This window comes from Mustela erminea, chromosome 4 (assembly GCF_009829155.1).
Source record: "Mustela erminea isolate mMusErm1 chromosome 4, mMusErm1.Pri, whole genome shotgun sequence".
Classification (NCBI taxonomy): domain Eukaryota; kingdom Metazoa; phylum Chordata; class Mammalia; order Carnivora; family Mustelidae; genus Mustela; species Mustela erminea.
The window spans coordinates 85454320-85476274 of record NC_045617.1 but is presented as its reverse complement, the minus strand read 5'-3'; the positions used below and the strand labels follow the sequence as shown (position 1 = coordinate 85476274).

The 21955-nt window shown below is 37.5% G+C and overlaps 1 protein-coding gene and 1 pseudogene across 4 annotated transcripts in view; one reads left to right on the top strand and one right to left on the bottom strand.

Moving 5' to 3' along the window:
• The window catches only part of BTBD9 (BTB domain containing 9), a 411793-nt gene that overhangs the window by 34595 nt on the left and 355243 nt on the right, over positions 1–21955 (top strand). For all 4 annotated transcript variants that reach the window (XM_032339814.1, XM_032339815.1, XM_032339817.1 and 1 more), the window contains exons 2-5: positions 6642–6853; positions 10461–10824; positions 11870–12134; positions 20958–21177. In XM_032339814.1, coding sequence (XP_032195705.1) covers positions 6669–6853; positions 10461–10824; positions 11870–12134; positions 20958–21177 — 1034 coding nt within the window. In that variant the 5' untranslated portion in view covers positions 6642–6668. The remainder of the gene's footprint in view (positions 1–6641; positions 6854–10460; positions 10825–11869; positions 12135–20957; positions 21178–21955) is intronic.
• On the bottom strand, positions 2897–3107 carry LOC116589496 (annotated as a pseudogene).

Here is a 21955-nt window from a genome sequence, read left to right as displayed (position 1 = left end):
ATCAGGTACTACTGGTTATGGCAAATTAAAACACATGCTGTCTCATGCACAAACTAATTTATTTTGTAATTTTAGTTGCCAAAGTTATTAAAATATTTGTATAAAGTTTTATTATAAATAAAACATGCTTATAAAAATTTAAACCTAAAATTATGTAGTGCACTACATTAAATTTTCCCACAACTCTGATCCTTTGGGTTAACCCTTGTTAACAATTTGATGTTTGCTTTTTAAAAATTTATTTAACAAGATAACATTTTACTATAATACAGTTTTGCAATTTTTCCATGTAATACGTTTTTTCCATGTAAATACATATAGTTTAGATTTTTTCAATGTTAATAGTAATCTAAGTTTATTCCTTTAAAATTGTATATTATTCTGCTATATAGATTTACCATTATTTGTTTATCCAGTTACCTTTAAAGGGGCATTTGTTTTTTTCCAATTTTTCATTGTTATAGAAAGTGCTGAGTTTGCCATCCTTATGTATTTAATTCTGTGTTCTTGTGTGAATATCCACTTTTTAAAAAATGACTAGCTAACAACTTCTTTTATTGAAAAAAATTCTGTATTCCCCCCACTGAATTGAAATACTGTATTTTTATGCATGTGTGTGTGTAGTGAATTCCTGTGTATAGTACTTGGGTTTTTTTTCTGGACTAATATGTTCCAACGATCTGTCTCTCTAATATGACATTGTTCTAATTGCTCTAATTTGTGAATTGCTTTCTCATCCACTCAGTGGTCCCCCATTGTTCTTTTTTTTTTCCAGAATATATACCAAATTATGTATCTATTCTTCCAGATGTCTGTCTTATCCCAATTTAATTTAAAAACTCTGTTGTGATTGTGATCAGGATTACTTTTAATTCTCATATTAATTAGAACTGTGTTTCTCAACTTAAATCACCTCTTGATAAATATAAAAATCTCACCTCTCATTCTCAGTTTTTTTATGTGTGCCCATTTGTCAAATTATTATTTTTTAACTGTTATCCCTATCAAGAATATTTTCTTGAACTTTGAAGCTTCAGAACATTTAAAGTACAATAAAATATCGAATATGCTTTTGTATGGTGATTGAGGGATGGCTATTCTCTTTAAACAGTGGATTTTTCTGTGTCCAAGCAATGTATGTCTCTTAATATATTTCTTTTAAATTCTTCAGTGGACTTTGGTTTTATTCCATGAGTTCCATGAGTTTATGAGTTTATTCCTAAGTATTAGATGTGTTTTGCAATTATAAATTGCAGGTCATTTTCGTCATATTTTACAGCTTTTGGTTTTTGGCATGGAAGGATACTGTATATTTTCATATAATAATTTTATGAGACCACCTTACTGAACTTCCTTTATTTTCTCTCTGAATTTTTTCAGTTGATTCTCATGGATTTTGCATATGGACAATCAGATTATCTGCAAATAATTATTTCCTCTTCGTTTTCTAATCCATTTACTTTTAACTTGGTTCAATTAACTGCATTGTCTTTTGTTTCTGAGAAATGCTAATGGTGATAAGAGTAGACCTCCTTGTCTTACTTCTGAACTTTTCTGGGACTGTTTCTAGTGTTTTATTATTAACCAAATGCTTATATCTGTTACAGTTAGGCTATGTATATATGTATATGTATGTATCAAGTTAAGGAAGTATTAGTATCCTAATAAAAGTCAGTCTCCTTTTATTCCTATTCAGTCAGAACTTCTTTTAAAAATAAACTTAGTAGTGATTGTTTAAAAAGATATTTTAGCATAGTGCCTGGGTAGCTCAGTTGGTTAAGCAACTGCCTTTGCTCATGTGGTGCTGCCAGGATCCTGGGATCAAGGCCTGTTTCCGGCTCCCTGCTCAGTGGGGAGTCTGCTTCTTTCTCCCTCTGCCCCTCTCAGAGCCGTGCTCATGCTCTATCTTACACACACATTCTCTCTCTCAGATTAATAAATAAAATCTTAAAAAAAATGAAAAAAGGATATTTTAGTTTTTATTGGGCTAATTATATTATGATTTTATGATTTGTTCCACTTTGATGTTTTAATTCAATGACTTATTTTTCCTAATATTCATCTGTTCTTGGAATTGACCCACTTTGCCATAAATCCTTCTGCTTAATTCTGTTTTCCAATATTTTACTTAGGATTTTTGTTATTTATGCTTGTTTTTTAGTGTGTGAGTGTGGGCATCTTCCTGTCGGCTTAAATTGGCTTTATAAGAAAACTACTTCCCATATGCACAGGGATTGTTTAAATAACATTGGAATTATCTATCGTTGAAATTTTGAAGAAACCCGTCCCTAAAACTATTTGGATTGGGCATAATGGGAGGTCAGGGATCACAAATACTTTTGGATGGGTAGGGTAGGCATTTTTTTAGTATACCTCTCTGCACTCCAAACCAGAGATTAAATAAGTACATCAGATAGGCTTTTAGACTCCTTATTTGCAGTGCTTTTGCTGACATTGTTAGGCCTCTGATTGTTTCTGGAACCATACAGAAAATGACTAACATAGCAGGACTGAACTGCTATCTCTAGGAAGCTCTGCTTTCAAGGTCGGCCCTTCACTGGTGTCTAGATGGAAACTTAGAGTTTAGAAGGTTTCCTGCCATCAGCTGATAAGAGCGGCTCACTTAAGCAGTTTGTGCAAACACTATGGTTTATGTTGAACACAACTTTCCTTCTGGGAGTCTGGAATTTGGATATATGCCAGAAGGGGCTACCTATTGGAACAGCCTCCATTATAAATAGCCAGGGCTTTGAGTCTCCAACAAGCTTCTTGCTTGGTAGCATTTAACATGTTTTGTCACAAGTTGTTGATGGGGGAATGAAGCACATCACTTGTAATTCCACTGGGGGAGGACCCTTGGCGTCTTATGTCTGGTTCTCAGATTTTGCCCCATGTGTTTTTTCAAAACCTTCTAATTTTGTTTTGTAGTCTTTGGCTGTAATAAATCGCAGTCACAATCATATGCTGAGTCACGAGAGTTCATTTCATAGGTCAGGCCAAAACAGTGATATTAGAAGTCAGTGGCAGAGTTATATAAATTTTTCAATTAGCAATAATCGCGCCTCGGATAAACCTCATTGGCTACGATACTGCCACTGCGCAAAGCTAGAGTTATATAAATTTTTAAAAAGTCAATAACTGTGTCCTTACAGGTATGGAAACAATCTCATGGAAGTTAGAAAATTTGTCAGAGATCACATATGTTGACAGTGGTAGAATGAGTTTTAAAGCTTAAGAAACAAGTCAATAAACAGTTGTACACTGTGAACTTTAAAATTTTTTCCAATTTTATTTATCAAATTAAAGTTAGAGCTTTAAAAAATTAACTTTATTGATATGTTTCTGAAACATGCTTTTTATTTTTCTTTTAAACATCTTAATTTAATTTTATTTTAAAATTGAATTAAAACATGCTTTTTAAAATACAGGTGGGCTGGGGCGCCTGGGTGGCTCAGTGGGTAAAGCCGCTGCCTTCGGCTCAGGTCATGATCTCAGGGTCCTGGGATCGAGTCCCGCATCGGGCTCTCTGCTCGGCAGGGAGCCTGCTTCCTCCTCTCTCTCTCTCTGCCTGCCTCTCTGCCTACTTGTGATCTCTCTCTGTCAAATAAATAAATAAATAAATCTTTAAAAAAAAATAAAATAAAATACAGGTGGGTGGACCCAAACTATTTGTAGTTAAGCTATGGCATTGGACAAAAATATTTTCAAATATTTTCTGCTTATGATCTGTGGCCTTGGTAATTTTGTGGGCATCAGTTGCCTCTTTGCAATAAGATTCAAAATGGAATCAAATCCTCAATGAATTTTCTCAGTGGTTTTTTTTGTGTGTGTGTATTTGTGTACCTGAGTAAGATATGTGACTACAACAGCAGTCTAATTCAGTGACTCCTTTTTAGCCTGTTTGTTAGAATCACTTCAGAAGAGTGATTCCATATTCTAGGATAACTAAGTCACAATTTCTGATGTGTGGTGCAAGCATCTTTTTCTGCCCCATTTTTAAAGCTCCCCATGTGATTCCAATGTGTGTAGCTCATTGACAGTCACTGCTCTAATTAAAATTATTACTATATGCCAATAAAATTATATTTATTCCATAGTAAGTGGCTGTTTTCTAGACCTGGCAATATTCACTTTATATCTTCAGTTGGAAAAGCATGATTAAAATGTAAATTTAGTGAAATGAAGTTGTGTGTATTAAGTACAGATCTGGAGAACCTATTAAGGTAGATATTTGTGTATATATACTATTGATTTTTATTATGTATCATTTGAAGAATCATAAATTTACCTTTCAGCTCGTTAACCAAAAATCAATCTTTTCTCATCAAGAGTTGTTTCATCTCACTTATGACCTGGGTAAAAGTATAAGTGATTATTATGCCAGAGAATATATTCACTGGGTATGTGCAGTGCATTTGTTCAGGCAGGGAAAGATTCTGTTTTGTTTAGAGCCATGCACCATCACTGAAATATGGGATAGTGACGTGACAGTTCATTGAAGAGTACTGAGGTTTTGAAGTCAGGCACTAGTAGATTTCAGAATTTCATGGCTGACACAGGAAATGACCATATTATTTTGGACATCAGTTGGGTAATCCATCCAGAAACAAAAAACAAAAACCAGAAACAGTCTGATCCTTTATCTAGAGTATAGCCAATCTTTGATCATATGTTAGAGTGGGGTTTGGCAAACTGTAGTCTTGAGGGTTAAATCCATCCCTTTTCAGCAAATAGTTTTATTGGAACATAGCCATGCTCATTCATTTACTTATTGTCAATGGCTGGTTTTGGCTCCATTGGTCTAAACAGAGACCGTATAGCCTGTAAAGCCTAAAATATTTATCTGACCCTTTGCAGAAAGTTTGCCAACTTCTGTATTAGACTCTTGCATCACGCATTAAATAATTTAATCATGCATTATTTGCTTGACGCTCCTAAATAGATCCTCTTAAGCTGAGTTTGGTCTTTCATTTATAGGTGACTGGAGATGATTTGTTTTTTAAGGCTTTCAAGTGAAAATTGTAGTTGAAGAGGGATTTATCTTGGCCGATAAGGGAGTATGCTGCTATCCCTTTGATGCTCCTAATCTAGGGGGCCGGGAGCTTGTCCACTTACCTGGAGTGGGTGTCCTCTTGCCTAACTCATGCTCCATCTCCCTCTGTGTCACAGTCCTTGCTGTTGCTCTCTGTTGAGGGTGGACATGGAATAGCAAGGATTTGGGGAACCTGTACTGCAAGGACTTTTACTGCAGTTTCTGGGGATACAGAAATGTTTTGTGCACCTTGCTAATAATGGATCTAGATATGGATGTTTACAGATTAAGAGTGGTTTAACCTTTAATCCTGGTCCAAGTGGACAGTTGAAAAAGGTGTGGAGTTCTAGTGAAGAAGGCACATCTGTCTCAATTCCCCTGGTCTCTGGTGCAGTAGATGGTTAGCAGTAGAGGGGTAACTGGCACCCCTCTGAGCAGTCAGCTATGTCTTTACCTGGGGCACTTGAATGCCTGTGAAGACTCTTACCCACTTGCTGGGTTACTTACCGCTGAAAAAACAGAACCTGCAAATACTGGAGAGATTGAAGAATATAAACACTTTTAGCTTTCAAGGGACATAACTCCCCTTTCTAACATATAAGGCTGTTAATCATGTTTCGACTTTTAGTTACATCTGTAGAAAAGCATTGCATACAAAAGCAAATAAATGCCTGTAAATGAGATTAAATATAATGATGTAGTGGTAAACACAAGCAGAGCTATGAGTTTGAATTAGAAGTTACAGTTTAAAGAAAAATATCGGGGTTATTCTTTATTTTCAGGGGGGTAAAGATTTCATTAATAAATGTCAGGCTATTTTTGTGACTCTAGAAGATTATTTTTTAGAAAATATTTAAGGTATTTTCAGATGAAAGCCTCTGAAGGTATTTGGAATCTGATGACTTAGTTTATTCTGCTTATGACTTAGGTCTAGATCTATGCCCAGATGACTCTCCTCCTGAGTATAGTTATACCCAACTATAACTTGGGTATAACTATACTCAGGAGGAGAGTCATCATTAAGTAGATCTGTGCTACAGAGGAGTTCCAGTTGTTGGTTTTTCTTTTCTTGAGGTACCAAGAAATACGGGACCTGTAACTGGCATGGTTTTCTAGAATATAATGGCTCCAAGTGCTGTTTGTGTTAGAAGAGCTGACATTTTTGTTTTCCTATTATGATAAGACACTGAAGGGACTGGAGGTCATGAGTCAGGCTGAATTACTTCTGAGAATAAGTTGGTTGATAAAGATGGGAGTCCTGATGCAATCTCTCTCATGCTATTTGTTTTAAAGTCCTTCAAATTCCTACTTAGCTCTGTTTATGGTATGTGATTTTCTTTCTTTTCTTTTTTTTTTTTTAAAGATTTTATTTATTTATTTGACAGGCAGAGATCACAAGTAGGCAGAGAGGCAGGCAGAGAGAGAGGATGAAGCAGGCTCCCTGCTGAGCAGAGAGCCCGATGCGGGGCTCGATCCCAGGACCCTGAGATCATGACCTGAGCCGAAGGCAGAGGCTTTAACCCACTGAGCCACCCAGGTGCCCCGGTATGTGATTTTCTAAGTGTACTTCCCTCCTTCCACTAATTCTTACCCCTTCTTTATATCCTAGATCAACGACTATCACCTGTTCTACAAAATGAGTAACAGCCACCCTCTTCGCCCCTTTACTGCAGTGGGGGAAATTGATCATGTGCACATTTTGTCTGAACATATTGGTGCCTTGCTGATTGGGGAGGAATATGGCGACGTCACATTCGTTGTGGAAAAGAAACGTTTTCCTGCCCACAGGGTAATTTTAGCTGCGAGGTGCCAATATTTTCGGTAAGTGTATATTATTTTTTGAAGATTCAAGTCACTTGTGGAAAACACTGGTATTTTTCTCCTCTATGAAAAATATATAACAAAGCATAACAATTTAAATCTTCGAGTTCAACCTCTTAGGAATTCCCTCTTTACAGACTTTTTTGTTACATTTTTGTTGTTGTTGTTTAAATCCCCTTTTCCTTCAGGAGCCACCTGAGAATTAGAGGGTGAGAAGCCTTCCCACGCTTGAATGTTCCACATCAACCATTGTTTTCAGGGTGTCAGGAATATTTCTCAGGCTGAGTCTTTGTGGCCCTCACCTTTCCTCACAGCTCATGACTAATGGAACTTAAGCTGATTTACTGGCAATTTGGCTTCTTACTGTATAAGTGGACCGACCTCTGGACTTGCTAACGAGCATGTATACCTCTTAGGTTCAGACCACTGAGGCCCAGGACCTGTAGGTAACCCAACACATCTATCTCTGAAATAGGCAGTTTGGCAACCCTGGATTACTCTTGATCTTAGCCAAAAGGCCGAGGAGTGATGGCAACCCGAAATTAAAGGGAATTTAAGTATTTACTGAGATTGTTTTATTTATTTATTTATTTACTTAAATTTAGTTTTAAAACTAAGCAAATATAACTAAAACTAAGCAGTCTTTATGTGCTAATGTAAAAAAAAAAAATCCTGCTTATACGTAGCCCTTATTTGTCACTCAGACCTCTAACTCTTCAAGAGTTATGGATGTTAAGCTAAGCTCTAATTACTCTACATTTTACCTGATATTTGTTTATTTGTTAAAAGGAAATCATTACTGAATTATTGACTGAGTGATAAATTATCTTTGGTAAATCCATAGTGTCCATATCTAAAAATCATGGATTGACTTGGGAGACTCATACCTAAAACCTGAGATGCCAGTGGCTTAGAGAAAATTACACTTACCTTCTAGTGAAAACTACAGTCAGATTTTCACAACCAGAATTAAGTGAACAAAACAGTATCTGGAGTCACACACATTGTATTGAGGTGAGGCTCTTGGAAATATGTACAATTCGAATTCTTTGAGTACATTTTAAACATTTTTAGAACCTCCCACCTTGCACATATAAAATGCCACAGTAGGTGAAGCCAGGAGCATCTTTTGAGAGTTCTCGCTGACCCTCTCCTACACTCCTGCTAGTGGTTAGCTCCATCCAGACAGCCTGCCTTGGTCTGGTCATATTAGTAACTGGTTGTTGTCCTCTGCACACATTTCCTTTTGTGTTTCTCTTTTCTTACTGGTCCACTCTTTATTGTTAAAGTGTTTTAGTCAGAACTTTTCAGCTTTATGTTTAATATTTGTTAACATTATATACCTTCCCTCTTCCATAAGAATTCAAGACAACGTGTGTGGGTATCTTTTAGACGATCAGTATATTCTCAAAAGAGAATATACTGCTTTTAGAAATTTGAAGATCATATTGAGTGAATGGAATATACTCCCTTACTGAACTTGTTCTTGGTGTCTCTTTGTGGATATTGAACATTTATAGTATATCATGGCTCACTAGGCTCAACTCAGAGTCATTGGTAATGATATTTTATATTCTCATTGCTGACATGTTCATATACAAAGGAACATTAGGAGAAGCCTCCCTAATTCTTGTCATAGAGCCTATCAATTCGCAGATGAGGACAGACTGACTGTCCACAAGGGAATTTTTCACAGGTTGAGAGTTCATATTTAGTGTTCCAAGGAAGCCTCATCAAAACCACTTTTAAAACATTGAGAATTTAGGTGAATACCATGGCTCATACTGCAGTGGGAGTAAGCCTTGGTGAGATCTCCCTAGGAAAGTATTCTTTAGTCCAATAATTTTAAGGTCGTGGTGGGATACTCTCTGGATTAATGAAAACCTTCAAGGGTGTTTTTAAGCATAGTAATAACCCAGTAAAGAAATATGCTCAGAATATTTGTAAATCTTTGCCTGGAGTTTCAACTATTTCCCTGAGGCCATCAAGAATGCCGAAACCTGGAGGAGGGTGGGAGGAATTCCAACAGACATGGAGGGAACCCTTGAAATGCTAGTCCTACTCTGAGAATTTTAGGAGCAAGGGGAGCCTCTTTTTGCCTCCTTTTTCTCTTGTTTTCAGTTTTGCATATTTTCTTTCTCACTTCAACTCTTCTTTTTCTGTACTCCTCCTTTGTCTTCCTCCTTTCTTTCCTGATGGATTGGAGGTTTAATTGGTTCATATTATTTCTCCTACAGTAGTAGGGATAGAAATTCAAATTCATTACCTGACTGGGCTATCTGGTTTTCAGTTTTTAGATGAGCAGATAAGCAATAATAGAATTTTTTTTAATCTGAAAAATACTGAAAGACAGGAAGGAAGAAGTCAAATCACCCATAATCCCATTCCCAATTTTATTTTTAATTTATGAACTAACAAATGGAAGTCCTTCCCTCCCAGCCATCTAATCCCATTCCCCAGAGACACCCTCTGTTAACAGTGTAAGATGAATTTCCCCCAATTTTTCTCAATGTAATTAGATACACCTATATATCTATGTGCATACACACATAAATATGTGGTATATACTTTTTCCCATCAACACATCTGGGTATGCAACTTGACTTACATACTATATCCTGGATATCTTTTGAAGACTGTATACATCGATCTCGTTTATCTCTGTAATAGCTGCACAGAAGTATGTATCAGTTTTTAAAATTCTGTTTCTGTTGATAGACATTTAAGATTTTTTTTCAGTGTTTCCATTGTTTCTTTTCTTTTCTTTTTTTAAGAGTTTATTTACTTGTCAGAGAGAGAACCTGTGGACAAGCAGGGGGAGCGGAAGGCAGAGGGAGAAACAGGCTCCCTGCTGAGCAAGGAGCTCAGCTGGGACTGAGTCCCAGCACCCTGGGATCATGACGTGAGCCAAAGGCAGATGCTTAACCCACTGAGCCACCCAGGCATCCCTCCATTGTTTTACTATATATTCTTATACATGTATCTTTACTTTGCTGTATTATTTCCTCTAGAATTGAGTCCTAACAGATTACTGAGTTGAAGGGTATGCCCATTTTAGATTTGAATAGGAATTACTTAAATTACTTTCCACAAACGAGTGCCTATTTATAGGCTCAAAGCAGTGCATGAGAAAACCTGTCATTCCATTGCTTTTGTAGTACTGCATAGTTAACAGGATTTTTAATTTCTGCCAGTCTAACAGGGGAGAATGGCACCTGATTGGGTATAATTGTTTTTATCTGATTATATCTTTTCCTACAGAGTTTTACTTCTTAAAGAGCTTATTGACCTTTAATCTGTTTATATGGATTTCGCTGTTCCTTTCAAAAGAGCGCTTTCATCTTTCTACTTAATGAATGTTTATTACATATTTGAGGTCTCAGGATATTTCATTAGTCCAATTGTTTATAGAATTAATCCAAAATAGTTTATAAATCATTTCTCTTCCTTTAGAGAACTATTTAAAATGATTACTATGCATTTCTTTACCTGAATCTTTGAGTCATTAAACAAATTTATGTTTGCATAATGCTGATAACCGTGATTTCATAATATTGTAGCAAATCTTATCTGAGGTCTTCCTTATGTATTGTTCTCTGACATGCAGAGCATTACTGTATGGTGGGATGCGAGAATCTCAGCCCGAAGCAGAAATCCCTCTCCAAGACACCACCGCAGAAGCATTCACCATGCTGCTTAAATACATCTACACTGGGCGGGCAACACTGACAGATGAGAAGGAGGAGGTGTTGCTGGACTTTCTGAGCCTGGCTCATAAATATGGATTTCCAGAGCTGGAGGATTCTACCTCTGAGTATCTCTGTACCATACTTAACATTCAGAATGTCTGCATGACTTTTGATGTTGCCAGCCTCTACTCACTTCCCAAGTTAACTTGCATGTGCTGCATGTTTATGGACAGAAATGCTCAGGAGGTGCTCTCCAGTGAAGGCTTCCTCTCCCTTTCTAAGGTGTGTCATCGTCTACAAGTACTCTGCAGGCATGCATCGTGTTATTTAGATCTGTGCAGCCGGAAGAGAGCCATAGACTAAGAATAAAAGATTAGGAACTGTCGGTCTGGGAGAGGTCGTCTCTCTAGCCGCCCGCCTCTGGCTACTGAGACTCTCTGTAGATCTTATAAGAGAGAGGCAAATTCCTGTTTTTCCTTTTTTTAAGATTCTTCTGGTAGGTTCTATGCAGGGTGGGTGTTTTCAAGTGATGCCTGTCAGATAGGTTCCTTTGTGGTATTGCCTACTATTTTTGGTTTTATATCTCTCCAAAAGAGAGGTACAACTGATAATTCCTTATTGTGAGAGGGAAAATTCATAAAGGAGATCTGAGGTGTCCTTGTATGTTTTAAGTCCACTGTTTTTTGTTTTTTGTTTTTTGTGTTTTTTTGCTGGCTCAAAAAAATAGATTGTTTTGCTCAAATCTGTCTCTGAACCCTGGTCCCTCCTTTCCCTTTTTATGTTCCTCCAAGGACCTGAATATTTCAAATGGGAAATATTTGAAAAGCTACGTATTTTGGCCTGTATGTTTTTTGCTATCCTTCTTAATTTTTTGGAGGCAAGGGTCTTTGAGGGTTGCCCAAGTGTTGCTGGAGGTCAGTCTGGAAATCTGAAAACTAGAACTATAAGAGTGCAGTAATACTGTAGAACACAAGATTTCGAATTTTAAATGTCAGATCTATCTTACTGGCCTATAAATGTGAGCTCTCCTGGAGAGCCTGCATGGAATGACAGCTCCTCATGTTGCCATTTTTCTTCTTGTTTTATTGAAGATAGGTGCAGATGTATGGGAAAGACTAGACATTTGATGTAGTGGTACAGGATGCCCATGGCTGCTCACGGAGCCGTGATGGGCAAGAGAGCACATGGCACAAAGATTAAAGAAAGAAGATGGTCGAAGAGAGTTGTTGAGATAGAAGTGATCCTTGCAGTTCTGTGAGGTTTTGCTGATTGATCATACATAGGGCTGAACTCCATAATGACTGGAATTTTTTTTTATCCTTTTCAGACAGCACTTTTAAACATCGTATTAAGAGATTCATTTGCAGCTCCCGAGAAAGATATTTTCCTAGCCTTGTTAAATTGGTGTAAGCACAATTCAAAGGAGAATCATGCTGAAATCATGCAGGCTGTGCGTTTGCCTCTGATGAGCCTCACTGAACTTCTGAACGTTGTGAGGCCTTCAGGACTGTTGTCTCCCGATGCCATTCTGGATGCTATTAAAGTTCGATCAGAGAGCCGGGATATGGACCTCAATTACAGAGGCATGCTCAGTGAGTATCTGTTTATCCTCATCTCCTGCAGATGTTTTCTCCCTTGTCTGACAGTCTCAGCTATAATATGAGTTACAAAACTCTAGTTGCAGGTGTACGTGGTAAGTGTGGGTCTAAGAACATATAGTTTTGCTTTCTCTTGTTCTCCTCTTAATTCCCCCAGAGATTGTGGAGCCTTTGTAGACTCCAAAATAGGTATTTCTTGCCATTCCTGGACAAATTTCTTTAGCTGTTCCCTAGAATATCAGAAATAGACACTTTCCTGAAAAGTGTCTTCTTTTGCTAAGACCTTTCCTGCCTTCCTCCCTCAAATCAGCACTGAGTTTGTGCTCTGTACTTATTATTATTTGAGGTACTGTGAACATAGAGATTCTAAATAGTAGTAATAGCTATTTTCAACACTTACGTGATTGTTCTTTTTAAGAAAAATAATAGCAATTATGAAGTGCTTATGAAGTGCTTGTATTATCAGTAACAGTTCTACATGGTCATTTAATTCTTACAACAGCCTTTTGAAGTAGGTACTATTATTGTCTCCATTGTACAGAGAGGTTAAGTAACTTGCCCAATGTCACACAGACAGATGCAGAGTGGAGAGGCAGACCTGTGTAGTTAGGCTGTGTAATGAACTGCTACGTTATGCTGTGTAACTGCAAAATATAATCTCCACCTTTGATCCTTTTAATATCTTTGTGGATATAAGACATATACTCCCATGAAAAGTTAAGGCCATGTTGAAAGTGAGTACATGTTGTGAATGTTGGAAGAGGATATGGCTTAGAAGGATTAAAGGAGATTTCATGGAGATTTTGAAGCCTGAGGTGAATCCTGACCTTGGATATTATGACTGGCATCAGGGTGGATTGTTTTCCGAGGGGAGGAGTGGTTACGTTTGACAGACAAAGTAGAGCATTTGGGAGACCGGGAATAGAAGAGGTGGACTAGAGCAGAAGGCTCACATCGATTAACAACAATGTCTGTAAAGGTCAGCTCTGCCAAAATCATGGAAGTCTGTCAAACGAGCTTGGGATTTTTGCTTATGCCCAACGAGCAGCGAATTTTCGAGAGGGAGAGATGCATGAGTATGATGATGGTTTTAAAAAGTTTGATCCAAGGTACTGTACTTGCTCATCTGGAATAGAGAATTGGTTCAGGGAGACCAGCAAGGAGGGTATTTGACCTGCACGAGGTTGATACAACTGTAAACTGAAGTGGCTGTAGGAAAGAGAGAACGTAAGTATGTATAAAGGAGATATTATTCTAAAAAATTAGATCTTGGTGACTTAAGGGATATTAATTTGAGGATTAAGTTTAGGAGGAAGTTACCTTATTTTATCAAATCTAAGAAACCAGAAGTTCTAAGGTGCCATTGTTTTGTGTGCCACTAAGAAAGAAAAGAGTACTGCCAGTTAAACCATGACACACTGTCATATCTATATCCCAATTTCAGGAATGTTAAAATTTGAAAAAATATGTGTCTTAGAACTAAAGAAATTTAGTAGTTCTTTGAAGATGCTGAGCTTGATTTTAGACTTATCGAATTTGGGGGTTTCTGGAACATCTAAGTACCAAGTTCTGTCCCATGTTAGTCATTTCTCTGAGTTATCTTTTCCTTGGCCATGTTCTTACATTGTCTTCAATACTGATTCATCTTAAATAGGTGCTTTAGTCTGGATTTCTCTCCTGACTCATCAGATTTAGATTTCTTTTCATTGGGGCCAGAAGAGAAAGTATTGGTTTTGGAGCCAGAAAAGTTTAACTTCAAATCCCGAATGAATTACTTATTAATTGTATGACCTGGCATTAAGTTACATAGGAATTTTACTGTTAGTCCTGTATTTCCTAGTACTGTTATGAGAATTAGTTGAAATAATTTGTGCAAATTATGTCTGGAAATTCAATCTAGGAAACCATTGTTATATTACCATTATCTGTGTTCTTCCTCCTCTCTGTATGTCTGTGTAGGAATTACCACATTGATTACATTGTTTTAAACATTTTTGTTAACTTATCTTTGATCCTTGAAGGCAGAGATGATCTTTGTAAGGTTTGTTGATCTTTGTATCCTCAACATTTAAGATGGCATATAGCATATAGCAAACATTTGATGAATAAACACATAGGAGTAGCAGTGGAAGCATGTTACTGGCATTTAGGAAGCAATCAGAGCTGGTGAATAAAGAGTTGAGTCCTGGACTAGAGTGTAGAGAAGGAAATAAAGCTCAGAGTCTGAGATTTGGAGAAAACCTGTAGACAGGGGCCTGAGGCTAGAGAAAGAAGAATTAGAGAGGTAGAGAAAAAACGGGGTAGGGTTATAGAAGCCAGCAGAGAAGAGAACTTTTTTATGCAGAGAGGATAGTCACTGGTATTTAATGGTGCTGGGAAGTCAGAAGAATGAGGATTGAGAGAAAACTTTGGGATGTAAGTTGTACATCCCAAATGGGGAATTAGGCATGGGTTTGAAACGACAGCGAATACAATATGTTGACCATCCAGTGTGAACTGGAGTGAAAGGCAGTAGAGAAATAGTATGGCAGCTAGAGGGAATAGCTCAGGAGAGGTCTGGGAAGAGATTGGAGGTGCTAAAGAGTGGTCCTAGGTGGGAGGATGGAAGTGGGGGAGGTAATAAGATGAGTAATAGAATTTTGGAATTTCTGAATCCTCATTGTCAGATCTGCTCATATAAGTTTCTTTTTCTCCATTCCTGCCCTATCTTTGATTTGAGGTGTTGATAGGGCTCTACAACTGGATTCATTGTAGGAATAAGCTTGGGACATTTTTTCAGGAGTGAGGAGGTGCTTTGGAAACTTCATTTAGTTAATGGTAGCTTAGAATTGACCAGCTGGTCACTGGAGGGGTCAGACCTGGGTTATAATAAAGCCAGGAGATTACCATGAAAGGGAGTACTCAACCAGCTGAGGCACACTCAGTTCTGGAATGACATATTCACTGTAATTATTACTCATAAATGTTAAATTATTCATATTGGCATAATCCAGTGGGATCTCAAGGAAGAGATTATATAAATGTCTGAGAATCTTTTATCTCACTTCTGAACTTGAGAAATGATTAAATAGTAGGCTGGTTTTCTGACTTTTTAACTATGTGGGTAGTAAAATCCATAATATCAACTAAGGATGCAGAGCACTTTCCTGTCAGCTCCTAAAAAGATACATTAGTTATTCTCTAAGTAAATGTTATCCAGATATACCATTATTTTCTTTTATCACATTTCTTCTCTGTTAGGAATACTTCGTCTGAAATTTCAGAAGTCTTCCTGGATTGTTCCGGGAGAGGTAGTTTTGCTTATTTTGAAACTGTTGACCAAATTTGTTTTATTTCTTTGTTATCTCCTGTGTGTGGCTTCTGTGTCTTTGGGACTTTTCATGAACTGTGGAGAGGTTCTGTTCTGGATTAGGGACACCACAGATATTAATGCTTTTTCTTTGAGTTTATTATTATTGGTTACTGGAAGGTTCAACTCTTAGAGCTGCATATCCTGAGGATTTTAACCAAATTACAATTTTTCCCCCCTTAAAAAAAAAAAAAAGGGATCCAAAGGATGTTTTAACTCACCAGTGATGGTTAGTCTTTCTGGGAAGGTGGTTTTGAGTAGTTTTGTACACACACATGGGGGAAGGAATTAACTTTAATGAAATTATTTTTTTTCCGTAGGTATTTGAACAACTTGCTGGTCCCTTAATGCTTAGTTTTATCTTAACTTTGGAGGTTTTCTGCCTTGAAAGTTAGTGCTTTTTCTGTTCAGGCTGAGTTATACTTTGCTTTGTGTGTCTCAGATTTTAGACTCTGGGAAAGAGGACAATATTGTTTCTTCATGTTTATAGCAGGGAGCATATCACAGCTTCCATTCTCAAGGTTTCTTTTTTTTTAAGATGTTATTTATTTATTTGAGAGAGACACACACACAGAGAGAGTACAAGCAGGGGGAGAAGCAGAGGGAGAGAGAGAGAGTCTCAAGCAGACTCCCCGCTGAGCATGGAGCCTGATGTGGGGCTGACCTGACCCAAAACCAAGAGTCAGCTGCTCAACCCACTGAGGCACGCAGGCACCCCTGAAACTTTAATATTTTTAAAACTCTTTGACATATATGTTATTTCTCCTCCCAGCTATAGTTGATAGTATCTTTGTCAGTAAACTAGGGGGTTCACAAAGAATCCCTCCTGAGCATTCCTCTGTGGAGGCGTTTTATGTTTGATACACACTTGTCTGTATGAGATGATGAGCTGCTGGAGGGTGAGTCCAGCATAGTCCGGCACACAGAAGGCAGCTTAGAAATTTTTTTTTTCTTTAAATATATAGGATGAAGTCCCATTCAGCTCTTAGAAGCTTTTATTCTGTGATCTTTATAAGTAACTCGCCTAAAGTTACTGAGTGGAATCGAAGCCTGAGCTGGAACCAAAGTGCTGATCTGACTCACAAGGCCAGTGCTCTCCGACAGAGTCTCCTGCCTGGGTTATTTTCTGTTGGTGTTTTGTGTTTGGCATGTTTGAGCACGAGTACTGTCAAATGTGGAAAGGAGGCCTGCAGAGAGTGGAGATAATGGGAAGAGTTAGGGAAGACAGGGTTTGTCAAGAAAGCCCTTTGTAATGCTACACTTGTTGGATGGGCCGAGCCACACATCTTCCAGGGAAGTCAGATTGAGGAGTACAAGGTGATTTGGGGTGCAGAAGTAGGTAAAGAGATGGCAGTGGGCAGATAACGAGGTGTGGCTCCAAAGGACCCATCAGGAGTGGACAACTGTCTCAGCCTCGATGTAATAGAAAGTTCAACATAGGATGATTAAAAACATAATGCAATCAAAGGAAAACACAAGGTAACTAACCTGGCATCAGATTTTGGCACTGTGTTGCTAGCGGCCGGTCCTACTCCATTTCTCTGTAGCTTTTCTTTCAAATAATGGCTTGTTTCTGCCTAACTATGGAACTTTAGAGCTTAATTTTTTTTTCATATTTGTAAAATTCATCCAAAATTACAAATGCAAAGAAAAGTTGGTTATCTGCTTGGTTGCTTAATCCCTAACACCCTATATTTTTTGAGAGCTCTTTTTTTCTGAGCTCTTTTTCTCTGAGTCCCAATACAGGCAGTAAGAATATTTATGGTTTGAGTTATTTTATTATGACTTGAATTTTCTCATGATCACTTTTTTCCTTAAATTCTTCTTAAATTTAACTATAGGTTTTGTACATGCATGTGTGTGCGCTACACACATACGCACAAATACTTGGAGTTGTTTTTTTATCCCACGAGATACTCAGATTATAGTCACTATGAGAGAATTTCCACTTGTGTGAGTGTTTCCCATTTTAAAGTAAAAGATACTTTTGGGGGAATCTGTATCAAGAATAGTTAGAAAAGTTCTCAAGTGCTCTTGAAATAAACTTCAAAAGAAGACTTTAGACTTGGGGTAGCAATTTATTTCCATTTTAAACTTTCAGTTACACTCACTTGAAATCCCTGTGCCTGTGTGTTCTTCCAAGCCTGCTAAATTTTAGAGATGAAAAAGCTTATGTTTAGAGAAAATCAAAGGTTAGCAGCACTTTATAAGTCTGAAAGCTTGAGTTCCCCCTTTTTTGGTGTGGTCTTGACTAGTGGTGTCAGAACTGGTGGAGGTGGTTCCAGTGGTCAGCAGTGACAGACTTTAGACCCTCACATTTTATACCGAGCAGCAAGGGAACAGAGATCTCTTTTTACCAAGGGTTGCATATTACTGACACTATAAAGTATCAGTTGGGAGTTCCTGTTTGCTTGCTTTATGAAGTGCTTCATCTCTAGATTGGAGACATCAGGAGGGCAGGGTCCATCTGTCTCATTCTCTGAGGTATTCCCGCGGTACCTGATACAGATTGAATCCTCCATAAGTGTTTTTTAACTGAATGTTTTATATTTCCAGGACATTGTAGCATGTTATTTTCTGTAGTCTGATCTTTACAGTAACACAGAGGGTGGGTTGGAAACAGTATTATTTGCAGATGAGAAAACAGATGCAGATTCAGAGACTGAGTGGCCTCAGGCAGAGGCAGTATGCGGTAAAGCCAGGGTCTCAGACTTAGGTCTTCTCACTTTAAATCCAACTCTGTTTTTACACTGTATCAGACTCCGTTTTTTCCCTCTGAGTCTCAGGAGACCTTTTAGGGAGGGGATTAGAGGGAGAGGAGTAAATATGGTCTTCTCTTCCAAAACCCTTATGATGGAGGTGCCAGACAGGGCTCCTGGAGGCAGACTGCTGGGTTCTAATCACAGCTCTGTTACTGACTGGCTATGTGACCGTAGGCACCAAGGTCCATCCATCCTTTCTCTGCACCTACTTCCCCATCTGTGAAATGGACATGTAATAGTATTTCACTCAAAGGGTTGTGAGGAGTGAGTCAAATGAATTAATAAGGTTTGTTAAATAAATGAGAAATGCATAATGAAGAATATGTATGAGTACCATGAACTAATAGAACTCAGGAAGTTATAAACCTGTATCACATAAGCACAAAAGAGGTTGAACATGACTAGGTTTCATTTTTTTTTTTTTTCTGAGTTGCCTTACCCTTTTGTGAGTTAAATAGACCTACCCCAGCCCCCATTTGTCAGCTGCATTTATTGTCATCTTTTGGAATCATTCTCTTTACCTGGCTGCATCCAAAAAATGTTTTCAATTAATTTTTTCTTTTGTAAGAGACAGAAAGTGTGTGTGATCAGGGGGGCGGAAGGGGGAGAGAGTGAGAGAGAATCCTAAGCAGGCTCCATGCCCAGCGAGGAGCCTGACGTGGGGCTCAATCTCACAATCCTGAGATCATGACCTGAGCTAAAAGCTGGAGTCAGACACTTAACGACTGAGCCACTCAGGCATCCTTGAAAATGTTTTTATTAAAACCCACATTTTTCAAAAAAAAAACCCCAAAACACCCACATTTTTGAAGAAATATGCAGTGATGAATTATTTACTCCCTTTCCCTAAGAGCCTAATTATAGCTTACACTTCCCCTATTTAAATCACATAGCCAAGATGTGTATGTGCTGTGAGAATTCAGCATTTATTTATAGTCTGTAAACTTGCTTAGTTCTCTTATTGTGTGTTGTTTAGTATATGCTTCATAATAATTCTGATAACTTTTTGAGAGCTTACTGTGTGCATCTCATTTAATCCTTCCAACAAATAAACAAAACACCCCGGACTAGGTATTGCCCTCTTAAGAGACTGAGGTTCAGAGAGGATAACTTCCCCAAAGTGGTTGGCCTGGTTAGAGGCATGATCACTGTTTGAACTCTGATCTGAAGCTCAAGCTCTTCACTGCTTGTTTTTGCTGCCTCCTGTCTCTCCATGGAGAGTGTCACTTAGAACGTTGGAACCTAGAGGGCAGGCTGTAGATCTGTGAGGCAAGCTTTGCATAGAGAACTTCAGAGTTCCAGAAACAACTGACACTTACAGTGTGGAAGAGGGGAAGGGGTTAATTATATAACTATTATATTGTATATATATGTTAATTATTATTATTTATTTATTTTTATTATTTATTTATTATTTCATTATTTATATAAGTATATCATATATTGTTAATTATTATTTTTGTATAATATATAATTATTATGTATTATAAATATTATAATATATAAATAAAATATTTATAACAAATACAGAATTATATAATATATAAAATGTTTATATATTATAATATTTATAATAAATATATATTATAAATAATTATTGTATTATATTTTACTTATATATAATTATATTTATATATAATAATTATTATTTATTTTAATTATATTGTATATATATTAATTATGTAATACTAATTTTGATGACTGGCTGAATTTTCTTTTTTTTTTTTTTTTTTTTTAAAGATTTTATTTATTTATTTGACAGAGAGAGAGCGAGAGAGGGAACACAAGCAGGGAGAATGGGAGAGGGAGAAGCAGGCTTCCCGCTGAGCAGGGAGCCCGATGTGGGGCTCAATTCCAGGACTCTGGGATCATGACCTGGGCCAAAGGCAGACACTTAACGACTGAGCCGCCTAGGTGCCCCTGAATTTTCATTTTTAAAATGCTCAATTGAAGTAAATATACACCTTCTTTTACATATATTATTGTTTTTTCGCTAGATTAATTACTTTAGCATGTCCGCGTATAGTCCATGTCCAGCAGCTCTGCTATATTGGAATGTGTCTTCTGTTGTTTAATCAGATATCTGGTCTGTCTGTTTTGCTTTTATATGTTGCGGTCAGTCCAGATGGCGGGTACAGGTCATCTTATATGCCAGTTTTGTCTAGTAGATATTAAATTGAAGCTACTAATCGGGGCGCCTCGGTGGCTTAGTCGGTTAAGCAGCTGCCTTTCACTCGGGTCATGACTCCCAAGTCCTGGGATCGAGCCCCACATCAGGCTCCTTGCTCAGTGGAGAGCCTGCTTCTTTCTCTCCCTCTGTCTGCCGCTCTGCTTACTTGTGCTCTCTCTTTCTCTCTGTCAAATAAATAAATAAGATCTTAAAAAAAAATAAAGCTGCTAATAGAGTGAACTCAGAGCTGATTTGTTTGTCCTAGTACATGGCTTTTTTTTTTCCCCCTAGTATTACCAGCTTTTTCTCAGTAACATTACTCTCAGGCACTCTGTGGCTTTGGTGGTGTCATTAAATTTAAACTGTGGATGGTATCTTAATCCTCACAGACATTCCACATCCTCTATCAGAGACATTTTTAAATGAAATACATATAGTAGAATCAACTAGAATGCTGGGATTTTGTCCTTTTTCTCACAGTATAGAATAATTTACTAAGTAACCATTGACCTTGCTTTTTCTGTTTTTAACTGTAGTCCCAGAAGAAAATATTGCAACCATGAAGTATGGAGCCCAGGTTGTAAAAGGGGAGCTGAAGTCTGCCTTATTAGACGGCGATACTCAAAACTACGATTTGGATCATGGATTTTCTAGGCACCCAATTGATGATGACTGCCGTTCTGGCATTGAGATTAAGCTAGGTCAACCATCTATCATCAATCACATACGGATACTCCTGTGGGACCGAGATAGCCGGTGAGTGATTAGTATGACATGGACAGAAAGTGACATTATGTTTGATTGACTTGACCTAATTTTGGTTTTACAGATTTGGTGGTTTATTTCCTTTGGATCGTTTTGCTATTTCTCTTAAAGTTTAGCTCTGAGGGAAGAGTTAAAGGCTATATTCCTTTTAAAAAAATGTTTTTTACTTTTTTTCTGCTTATAAAAGTAATGAATAGTGTTTATCATGGAAAATGTAGAAAATATAGAAAAGCACAAAGGAGAAAATAGAAATTGTTAGTAATCTCACTGGCCATTAGTAATCTTTGTATATATCTAACAAGTATATGTCTAACTAGTATTTATCTATCTAACTTTGTATATATTTGACTAGTTACCCACACATACACATACACAAAACAGAAAACACATAGTTTTACAAAATAAAGATGAAATGTGTAAAGGCTAACCTCACTTTGTAATTCATACATTATGAACATTTTGCTCTTTAAATATTCCTCTAGGGATGCCTTGGTGTGGCGCCTTGGTATGGCTAGTAACTGTTTTCTGCTCAGGTCGTGATCCTGGAGTCCCAGGATCCAGTCCCATTTCAGGCTCCCTGCTCAGCAGGGAGTCTCCATCTCCCTCTGACCCTCCCCACTCTCGTGCACGCGTGCACATGTGCTCTCTCTCTCTCTCTCTCAAGTAAATAAGTAAAAATCTAAAAAAAAAAAATTTCTCTCAATAAAATATTGCTCTACTATTGTTTATAGTTGTTTGGTATTCTGCCTTCTGGGTTAGCATTTTTTAT